The sequence below is a fragment of the Myotis davidii genome, unplaced genomic scaffold (assembly GCF_000327345.1).
Source record: "Myotis davidii unplaced genomic scaffold, ASM32734v1 scaffold875, whole genome shotgun sequence".
NCBI lineage: Eukaryota > Metazoa > Chordata > Mammalia > Chiroptera > Vespertilionidae > Myotis > Myotis davidii.
The window spans coordinates 928171-939941 of record NW_006286244.1 but is presented as its reverse complement, the minus strand read 5'-3'; the positions used below and the strand labels follow the sequence as shown (position 1 = coordinate 939941).

General features: G+C 44.0%; 1 protein-coding gene across 1 annotated transcript in view; it reads right to left on the bottom strand.

The window, feature by feature from the left end:
• The window catches only part of RGS7 (regulator of G-protein signaling 7), a 121445-nt gene that overhangs the window by 46220 nt on the left and 63454 nt on the right, over positions 1 to 11771 (bottom strand). Inside the window, 1 exon segment of the mRNA XM_015560010.1 lies at positions 6951 to 7063. Within this exon segment, the coding sequence (XP_015415496.1) occupies positions 6951 to 7063 (113 nt within the window).

The following is an 11771-nucleotide window of genomic DNA, read 5'->3' as shown; positions in this document are numbered from 1 at the left end:
AACCCAACCGTGACCTCCTGGTTCATAGGTTGATGCTCAACCACTGAGCCACACAAGCCGGGCTGGGCCGAGCATGCTAAATGAACTCTCTTCCTTTCTCTGTAGAGTACTATTTACAGGAGGGAAATGGGGCAGGCTCAGAAAAAAAACCAAAAACCAATTTTGTGCATGATTCCCATAAGAAAATGTCTCAAAGAAGAAATTGAAAAACAACAACTAAATTATTTTCTTTGTGCCAAAATGTGACAAAGGGGAGTTAGGACAAAATCTTATATTTACACAGAAAGCCCAACTGTTTCCACGGAAACCAGCCGAGCAGTTATGCAGATGATCCGAGTTCGTAGAAATCCGAACCAAAGAATAAATGAAAAGGGGGGGGGGATGGCTAATTGGGATACAGATATGCCCTGTGGTGATCAGAAATGGAGGGGTGTCCAGCGCACTCGGTGCTGCAGACCCACCTCTACTGCGCTCCACTCCACGATGCCTCGCAGATGTTGCTTTTCCCACAAAGTGAAGGTCAGACCCTCTTCCAGCAAACACATCACCTGCGATCGCCCAGTTCTGCCTGCACAGTTCTTTCTTAGAGCTTTTCAGCCATTGTTCTGTCCATGTTCATCCGGATTTTGTTCTGTTTCCTTCCACTGCACCAGTGCCCTCAGCCTGCTGTTCTTCTCCTCTTCATCTGCAAGTATCGCCTCAATAAACGCGGCCTCTCCCACTGGATACGCACCGGTGTGCTCAGGTGAATGAACCCCCCAAGGCTTATAAAGTAACCAAGTCATCCGGATTTTGTTCTGTTTCCTTCCACTGCACGGTCCCCTTCAGGGCAGCTCAGCCCACTGTTGCTCTTCTCCTCCTCGTCTGCAATTATCACCTCAATAAACACGGCCTTTCCCACTGGATACGCACCCATGTGCTCAGGTGAATGACCCCCACCCCACCCTCCAAGGCTTATAAAGTAACCGAGTCCCGCCCTAGCTGGTGTGGCTCAGTGGATAGAGCGTCGGCCTGCAGACACAAGGGTCCCAGGTTCGATTCCAGTCAAGGGCATGGACCTCGGCTGCAGGCTCCTCCTTGGCCAGGACCCGGGTTGGGGTGCATGCAGGAGGCAACAGAATGATGGGTTTCTCCCACATCGATGTTTCTCCCTGTCTCTCCCTCTCTCTTCCACTCTCTCTAAAAAAATCAATGGAAAATATCCTTGGGTGAAAATTAAAATAATAATAATAAAAATAAAGTAACCAAGTCCCTAAAACAAAAATAGACACTTGGTTCCTACCCATGTCACCTTGAGAACATTCTTACTAGACTGATTTCTCTGTAAAGAACGGGGCATTGTTCATGCTAAATGCAGAATGAAATAAGGAAGGATGATGTTATGGAATCATAGGATGATAGGTTATATCCTGCAATAGGCATCTATGTGATATATAATATATTCGTATGTGTATTTCAGTGACCTGTGCTTCTTTGTGATTTTCTAAAATCGGATTATCTTTGTAGGAACACTAACATGTAAAATAATATATCTGAAGAACTAGTATTTGTTAAATGCCAAGCGTTTTTATATTGTAAGCGTTCAACAAATGTCAATAGTTGTTAGACCCAAACACATTCATGTTCATTTATACGCCAGAGCTTGAGCTGTTATTTAACACTAGAGGCCCAGTGCACAAATTCGTGCACAGGTTGGGGGGTCCCTTGGCCTGGCCAGCGATCGGGGCCGATCGGGACCAACTGGCCAGGGAAGGATTGTGGGAGGTTCCAGGGCGTGTCCAGCCCATCTCGCCCAGTCCCGATTGGCCGAACCCCAGCAGCAAGCTAACCTACCAGTCAGAGTGTCTGCCCCTGGTGGTCAGTGCACATCATAGAGCCTGATTGACCAGTCAACCAAACAGTTGACCTATCAGTCAGACACTTAGCGTATTAGGCTTCTATATAGAGAGATTTCCTGTTTTCCTCTGCATCATGAGAAGTAAAACTGAAATCCAGGTTTCTTTCCAACCTGTATATACCCTCTTCACTATTTCAGATAGACTTTGAAAAATATTTACATTCATTTTGGGGATGTCCAGTGTTCTAAAAAAAAATCAACTTTTTAAAATTAAATTTGTTGGGTGATATTGCTTAATAAAATTGCTTTCAGTGTACATTTCAATGATACATGCTCCATATATTGCACTGTGTGCCCACCACCAAAAGTCAAATCATCTTCCATCACCCATATATTTGGCCCCCTTTACCTTTTACTACCCTCCCCCCATCCCCTCTTCCATCTGGTAACCACCACACTATTGCCTGTGTCTATGCGTTTCAGTTTTATATCCCACCTATAAGTGAGATCAGATGGCTCTTAGCCTGTTCTGTCTGACTCTTTTCACTTAGCACCCCTCCCCCCATCCCCTCTTCCCTCTGGTAACCGCCACACTACTGCCTGTGTCTATGACTTTCAGTTTTATATCCCACATATAAGTGAGGTCAGATGGCTCTTAGCTTGTTCTGACTCTTTTCACTTAGCACGATATCCTCAAGATCCATCCAGGTTTTTGCAAATGGCAGCATTGCATCTTCTCTGGCGAGTGAGGAGCAGTTCCTAGTGCACATATACCACCGCTTCTTTGTCTAATCCTCTATCAAGGACACGTTGGTTGTTGCCACAGGCCCCGCAAACAGTGCTGCAGGGCACACGGGGTGAGTCTATCTTTGCGAGCCAATGCGTAAACCAGATAACAAAACTTAAACGGAGAGTGTGTTTGGACTCTGGAGAAATTGGAAAATTGCGTTCAATTTCCTGGTGCTCCACTCTGCAGCCCATCGAAGCTAGTAATCGCCAACGGAGCAGAGCTGCCATCTTCTCAGTGCTCCCCGCAGAGATAAAAGCATCGTGCAGCGCCGGATGCCGACAGAGCAAATAATGAGATGTGTGCTCTTTCCACTGCCGGGACGCTGAGCAGTGAGATGTGCCGTGGGTGTGATCGCATGTCCGCGCCCTCAGCTGTCCTAAGAGAAGTCGTTACCACTGGCTGAGTGCCTGTCTGTGCCGGGCACTGCGCGCACCACAGGGGCTACACATTGAAATGCGCCATTTCTTTTCTTCTCCAGATGTGCACGGCCTTTGGTAAGAATCGTGTCACGTGTCCATTGAGGACAAACTTCCAGGTGAAATAAATCCCATGAAGACGAACACAGTGCTGGGAAGCACAAAGACAGGAATGGCCCGGCCGGCATGGCTCAGGGGTTGAGCATCAATTGACCCATGAACCAGGAGGTCATTCATTTGATTCCCTGTCAGGACACATTCCCGGGTTGCAGGCTTGATCCCCCACCCCAGTAGGGGGTGTGCAGGAGGCAGCCAATCAATGATGCATTGATGTGAAGGTCCCATGTTCGATTCCATTCAAGGTCATGTACTTTGGTTGCAGGCACATCCCCAGTGGTATATGTGCAGGAGGCATCTGATCGATGTTTCTCTCTCATCGATGTTTCTAACTCTCTATCCCTCTTCCTTCCTCTCTGTAAAAAATCAATAAAATATATTTTTTAAAAATAAATAAAGTAGCAAATTTAGATGCTAAGAAACCATTGCATGAAGCAGACCAGCATGTACAGTTCCCATGAAAGAGAAAAGAGTTTCTGGGCCGGGTCCGCATGGCTGTAGAGAAAGTAACGCTAAAAATAAGATCCCTGAAATCTTGCCGTTTCGCCTAGCATTCTGGTGGCCACAAAACGAGTAAGAGCTTGCTCTTCCTCTTGGTCAGATCAAACGGATCCAGCCGCGTTTGAAAGTGAATTATTTCTCGGCAAATGCAGCGAGAGCCCACGAAACAGCTAAGCGTCTCATTCCTCAGCAGCATCTGGCCATTAGTAAGGTCATGACCTGGGACCGGTGCCTGGGAGTTCTTTGCAGCTTCTAATCATGCGTGCTGCTATTTTACAAAAAAAGAAAGGATGACAACCGAGAGGGGTGAAGACTGTCACAGCAGAGACAAATTAAATTATCTGTTTGATTATGTGGCGGCTCAGCCTCTTGTGTTCCCAGCTGGGTGGACTGTGTAGTTGCTCTACGCCAGTCGCCCTGTCATTTTACCAGAGAGGTGGGACAGATGACCAAAAAAAAAATATAATAATAATAATAAGACTTTTTCTTTTCTTTGTGGCAAATGTTCACGTCTCTTGCCGATCTAGTTAACATTTCTTGTTTTGTCCCTGAATTTGTTTGTTTCAGAACGGGACTTGAAGAACTGCCAGTATAGTCAAGGCACTTTTTTTCTCCTAGGAACAGTTCAGACATTTCCCTTCTGCATTCCTGAGTTTTCTTTGGGATGGCACACAAACAACATATTCGAAGCACCATTTCTGCCCAGAGATTGGAGAATTGTTTTTAAAAAGCAATCTGTCTCTCTCTGAATTTCTGTCAGATCCAGGATAGCCATCCCAAGGGTAGACAAAGTATTTCACAGTAAAAAGAAGTGTCTTAGATTCTTAAAGCATCTCAGAAGTACCTAGGCTTAGAGTCTCCCAAGGAAATCTATTCCGCCTTCCTTATTCTTACTGTCTCAACATCGACTCCAAAAATAATCAGTTTTAAGTCCTATAGGGCATCTTGAAAGCGGTTCTCAAAAACATTTAGATGCAAACTACGTAGCTATTACAACTTGCATTGGCCCAGCTCACGTCACCAAGCTTGCTCCGTTTCCTCCTTACCTGCGCCGCGACCCACAAGATAAGATTAAATCTACAAAGATCATGTCTCCATGACACTGAGAACTATCCATACGACCCTTAGAGAAATAAAGGACACACTTAAATTATTACATTTAAAGGCAACTTGATTTTTTGTTTTGTTTTGGTAATCCTGGAGAGAGTGGAAGGGAGGGGAAGAGACAGAGAGAGAAACATCGATGTGAGAAAGACACATTGATTGGGTGCCTCCCACACCTGCCCCGACCAGGGCAGGGATGGAGCCTGCAACCAAGGCACATGCTCTTGACCCAGAATCGAACCCGAGACCCTTTAGTCTGAGGCCCAATGCTCTAACCACTGAGAAAACTGGCCAGGACTCAAGGCAACTTGATTTTTTTTAAAAAATATATTTTATTGATTTTTTTTATTATTAGTTAAGTTATTACAAATGTGTCCTTAATTTTATTGATTTTTTACAGAAAGGAAGGGAGAGGGATAGAGAGTTAGAAACATCGATGAGAGAGAAACATTGATCAGCTGCCTCCTACACACTCCCCACTACGGATGTGCCCACAACCAAGGTACATGCCCTTGACAAGAATCGAACCTGGAACCCTTGAGTCCGCAGGCTGATGCTCTATCCACTGAGCAAAACCGGTTAGGGCAAGGCAACTTGATTTTTTAAGTTCATAGATACCCCTCGGGTTTCATGGCTAAGAACAACCCTGCATCACAGAGACCACAAATTCTGCTCCTCCTAATTGAGGACCCAGTCAGTGAGGAATCGTCTGAAGTTGCAAAAGAAAAGGAGCAAAGAGATTCAACTCCATAATCACCTACGTTCTTGGAATGGAGCACCGTTTCAAACTAATAATAATAAAAACCCAGAAAAGAGCTCTGCGGGAACTAGAGGAATGGCCAGCCGGGACTCCCTCTGCATTTCTGACCATTTTCCCCATGGACGGTGCTTAGCGATTTGGAGCGCGCACCAGCCTCTCTGGCTCCGGAGAATTCACGCCCTAAAAGTTCAACCTTCAGAAACGCTAATCAGCCCGTTTTCTTTGATAGCTGCCACCGGCAATCCTGTCTGATCTCCGTGGCATATTCAATTTTAATGAAAACCGACACCATTCACAGGGAACCGAAGAGAGAATTCTGGCTCACTGCCTGCTGTGGCTACATGGGGAACACAGCCAGCTCCCGGTCAATCCATTGAAAGACATGAAATGCATCCCACAGGGGAAGGCTTGCTTCACCAGGATCTAGAATCATCCCAATATTGACCATCCGGGATATGAGAACACCCACACGCCCTGAAGAGTCATGGGGCGGCATGCCAATACACGTGTCTCGTTTTCGGTGAATCTGCAGGGCGTGAGGTGGTGGCGGTGGGTATTTCTGGAGGTACTACCTGAGACTGGATGAGTGTATTTAAGGAAGGAAACTGAGGGAGCCCCGAGATGAGTAGGCCTAGGTTGAGCAAAGGGAATAGAGGAACCCCGCCCCCAGCAAAGTGGAGGAAGCATTCCAGATTGAAGAAACAGCTCCGTGGTGGCAGGTGGCCATGGCAACGGAGAGCTGAGTGAAGTACCAGAAATGAACAGTGGCCTCTGTGGCTAGGACCAAGAAAGCAAGAGGGAACATACCATGAGGCTAGTGTGACCGTCGGGTAGGGAGTCTTGTTAAAGATGTTGTTTTAAATATATTTTTATTGATTTCAGAGATGAAGGGAGAAAGAGAAATAGAGAGCAACATCAATGATGAGAGAGCATTATTGCTCAGCTGCCTCCTGCACGCCCTCTACTGGGGATTGAGTGCATAACCCCGGGCATGTGCCCTGACTGGGAATCGAACTGGTTCATAAGTTGATGCTCAACCACTGAGCCACACCACCACTGAGCCACACCGGCCGGGCTCATTTTTGAAACTCAGCTCATCCCTGATCTTCACAAACATTCTCCTGACTCCCCTCCAATTGATTTTTTTCACTCCCCTAACTCCTATCTACAGTCCACATCACGTTTGCCCCAAACATCTTTATTTTGAGATTGTTTTTTGTCCTTGAGTCTTTGCAACTAAGCATAGGGTCATGATTTCTGCTTCTTTGTTTTGTTTTATCATCATCTCAAGTGTCCAACATGATGTGAAATACGACGTAAGCATTTTGTCAGTAGCGATAAGTCATGAGTTTGAGAGTTTCCAGAGTGAAAAGCTAGACGAGATTGTAAGTAGTTCTGGGGAAGACCTGGACGACACAGAGCCATTCGGAGGCAAACTTACCAGAGAAGACGCTAGGGATCTTGGAAAGAAAGCTTTTGACAGTGCGAATGGGAATTCCGTTTTTTTCATCTTGCATGCGTGCGATGACGTCCTCCATCTAAATGACAATGACAAAACAATTAAAACCTTTCAGAAGTTGAATTTTTCATAAAAACCAGTTTTTTCATAACAATGTTGTACATCCGTCATGCTCAACCAAGAATAATGGGATACTCCTACCTTGCCAGACTCTGAAACATTAATATTTTAAGTTTGGTTAAAAATGATGGAGAAAACAGCAGGGAAAGTGGCCATTTCAGGCGCCATTAACCTACTAAGAGGCGCTGTGAATAATGCCGCTCTCCTGGCTGTACAGGCTCTGCTTGGAAAGGCTGAGATAAAAGTGCTTATTTCTGTAACTGTCAGAAACCACTGTCCTAGCAAAATGCACACTTCATTAATGTTATTATCTCTCCTGAATTCATTGAGAAGGAAAACAGAAGTCCTGAAAGCCACCATTAGGGTTTCCTCTGGAGGCAAAGACAGACGAAAAGAAATCTAGTTCCTGAAAGCTAAAAACAGCCCCAAGGGCCACGTATAAAAATGTATCTGCTGCATTTACTGCCATTCCCTTACGCATTCACTCCGACGATTTTCCTATCAAGCGTGGTTTTTACTCACTGGGTTACCTGCTTTCTCACGATTAGCAATAGCCAACTGGACCAGGAGAATGTTCAAAGCAGACCAACTCACAGAGCAAGCTGCAACGGGGATGAGGGGCTATGAAAAGTAACTCTAATCAATGATCAAATTCTTTGGGACAATTTATTTTTTTTTTAAATAAGCATTTTTTTAAATGTATTTCTTTATTCATTTCAGAGAGGAAGAGAGGAGGAGAGAGAGATAGAAACATCGATGAGAGAGAATCATTGATCGGCTGCCTCCTGCACACCCCCCACTGGGGATCGAGCCCGCAACGCAGGCATGTGCCCTTGGCTGGAATCGAACCTGGGACCCTTCAGTCTGCAGGCTGACGCGCTATCCACTGAGCCAAGCCGGCTAGGGCTCTTTGGGACAATTTAAGTCCAAAAGATTCTAGTATCTCAAAAGAGGATGTATATTACCCATTACCTAGATACAAGCAATAGATCTATCTATCTATCTATCTATCTATCATCTATCTATCTACCTATCTCCCAACCGGAGACAGAGAGATGAGTGGATAAAACTGAACAGGGCCTTTTACTAATCTATCGGTTTGCAACTGTCAGCGCGCTATAACATCAGTGCAAACAGAATGAAATGGATCAGTTACGCTATTGCTCTAAGACTCCGTTTTTTCCATCTGTAACAGAGGGTTAATAACAATACTGTGCACCTTATTACAGGTGACAATTAATGGAACAACGATCAATGATCAAATTCTTTGGGACAATTTATTTTTTTTTTAAATAAGCATTTTTTTAAATGTATTTCTTTACATCAGTGCAAACAGAATGAAATGGATCAGTTACACTATTGCTCTAAGACTCCGTTATTTCCATCTGTAACAGAGGGTTAATAATAATACTGTGCATCTTATCACAGGTGATAATTAATGGAACAATGCTCATTAAATGAACAGGGCGTTTTACTAATCTATCTGTTTGCAACTGTCAGCGCGCTGTAACATCAGTGCAAACAGAATGAAATGGATCAGTTACGCTATTGCTCTAAGACTCCGTTTTTTCCATCTGTAACAGAGGGTTAATAACAATACTGTGCACCTTATTACAGGTGACAATTAATGGAACAACGCTCATTAAATATGTGCCATAATGCTCTCATCATCATCACTGCCGTCATATCATCACCATCATCATCGGTGTCTTCCCTCATCACTGTACCAGAATGCCACAGAGGCTTTCCTTTATAATCCAGTTGGCAAAGACAGCTGTGGTCAAATGCCAGGCATTTATTGGAGGAATTAATTGCCCGTCGCAGAGCAGACAAAGATGCCCACGGACCAGGTTAGATTTCCTGCAGAAGACGGAGTGTGTGCTGGCCTCTGACAGATAGGGGGTTCGACTAGAAGACATGTCAGGAGGAATAATTTCTGCATCTAAGCCAGGACTATGAGAACGATGAAAAAATAATAATATTTAGAAGAAAGGGGAAATGAGATTGCATCCGTTTCTGACAAAATGAAAATGTTTCTGCTCTCATATTTGCTTGATGAATTTGCCTCTTGAAGTTCATTAGTGGATCCCAATATTGAATTGAATTGAGATGCAATCCTCTTTGCAAAAGCAATCCTTTATCTAGGCAAGCTAATGAGCTAGTCTCTGAAAAGGGTACGTAAAAACAATGGTCTCTTGCAAAGTAATTTGGAGACTGCCTGCAGCTCAATTTGTTTAAAATGTTGTATACCTCTATTCTGGAACTCTTCACATTGCCGTTACTGTCACTCTCAAACTATCTGTCTCCCCTTGGACTTGAACTTCTGGAGGAGAGAAACCCCACCTTGCCCATTTTTGTCTTGCTAATACAGAAAGTGCTGGCTCACAGGGAGGCTCAAGAATAAAGGGACATGGCATTTTAATTAATGGCACACGTTTTATTTTTTCTGAGCGATCCAGAGCAAAAATCCAAGTTAAGTTGATTTAAGATTTTGTCTTCAGATGTTGGAAATACTTTAAAAAAAAAAAAATCTAACATTTGGTGAAAAAATAGGCCGAGTCAAAAACGGTGGCACAGGAGAGCTTAATGGGCTATAAGCTCAAACATTCTGATAATTTTCTTCACTTAATACAGAGGCTCCTCTGCTTGCTTCTCAGAGGAAATGTTTCTTTCAAACCCTGAGGGTCAAGCAGTGGTTGCGTATGAGCCCGTCTTCCCGCTGGTAGACGTGACTGACGCTCAAGCTCACGGTCATGTGTCAGCTCCCAAGATGAAAGACTGGCTACTGGACTCCAACACACGGCTCTTCTCCCAGGAATTCATAATTAGCCTTTCCGCTCAAACAGCTTAGCTGTCACTTGGGTGCCTGTGATGAATTTCCAACGCGGCTCAGGGGAAAGGGTCTTCCCCCGTGCACTCAGCGAAATGAAAGAGATGCGTCCTGCACAGCTACACCTCTGAGGAGAGGAACTAATGATGCAAGAGGGAACCCCGGACAGGGAACGCCCAACTACTGATGAAATAAAAATCCACCGCCTTGAAACCTAGCTAGGTCCCTAATGTTCTTAAGAATAATGAACGACATAAACTGATGAACAAAAACGGAACCAGAGCCATAGAAGCATCGAACAGTCTGTCCAACCTATGAGGGAAGGTGGTAGGAGGCTTTATGTAATACTTTAAGCAATAAAGAATTTAATTTTTTTTAAAAAGAAGGATGATGAGAGGCTAATTACATTTACTTGTAGCCATACTTGCCAGAACTGTGTCATACTATGAAGCCAATAACTTTACGGACACCCTGACCGTAAGCGAAACATTTGTATGAAATAAAGTTAATGGTTTTGTGCTCTGTGGGTCTGAAAGAGAAATGAATCAACCGAAAGTTCAAAGAAAGTTTTTCCAACTCCGTATGGTAATCTGCCCTTAAGCACAGGCATTTAGAAACAGAAATGAGAGACTGTACGCGTGGTACATGCTTTCAAGTTGTTGTGTGTAATCATCGTGTTAAGTGTGAGCTAAACAAAAAAAAAGTGGGAGAAATGAAAAAATAAATTACACATGAGAGAAAGGGGTCACTGAAGTGCCCCTTGAATACCTCAGACAATTTGGTCATGTGTATTTGGCATTTATCACGTAACTTAAAACCTGCCTATAATTCTTTTTTCTTCAAGAAGCCATTCTAAAGATGTGATTGGCGCTTCTGAGCTCAGCGGTGAAAACAGGCCAAGTAGAATAGGTTTCTAAAAAAGGTTAAATAGGAATAGCAATGAGCTTAAAATTTGCAACCACAACTGTTTTCTGCTTGCCATGATTTAATTAAAGCTGCTTTAATTGGTGTAATTTCCCCCCATGTTACAGTTGGCAACAGCATCGTAACCCAGAATTACTCTTTTCATGTGAAAAACCTCGTGTTTACATGACTAATTATGACGAGAAAACATACACTCGTAGAACCCAGTTGCATTTCAATCTGACCTTGTTCATCCTGAATGAACTAGGGGATGTGCCTTCTCAAAAGCAATAACTAATTTGGCTACATTGAGATTTTTATGCTCTGGCAATTTTAGAGAAGGTCGAAGACGCATTTTTTTTCTGATTTATGGATGTTGGTTTTATTTGCTTTTAAATACAGCATCTCTCATCCATCTCAAGCAATATAACCTCTACTTTACTATTTTTTAAATATATTTTTATTGATTTCAGAGAGGAAGAGAGAAATAGAAACATCAGTGATGAAAGAGAATCATTGATGGGCTGCCTCCTGCATGGCTCCTATTGGGGATCGAGCCCACAACCCAGGCATCTGCCCTGACCAGGAATCGAACTGTGATCTCCTTGGTGCATGGGACGATGCTCAATCCGCAGGCGCATTTCGAAGAGTGGGCCAGGCCATTTATATACTTCTAAAAACTAGAAATATATTTAAGATAAGTTTAAGTGTTAATTGGGTATGATGAATTCACCCGTGAGAGGGAATCAATTTAATCAGATGGCTTTCTTCTACCTCTTCAGAACAGCCACATTCAGAGGGCTCAGGAAAGGTGAGTCTGAATTACAGAATTCTCCTGGGCAATCGCCCTCCTGGCGGGTGGGGCCGGCAAAGGGGCACCCTCAGTCTCTGGGTTGGGAGAGGTCAGAGGAAGGAGGGCTCTGTTTCTGAAAGT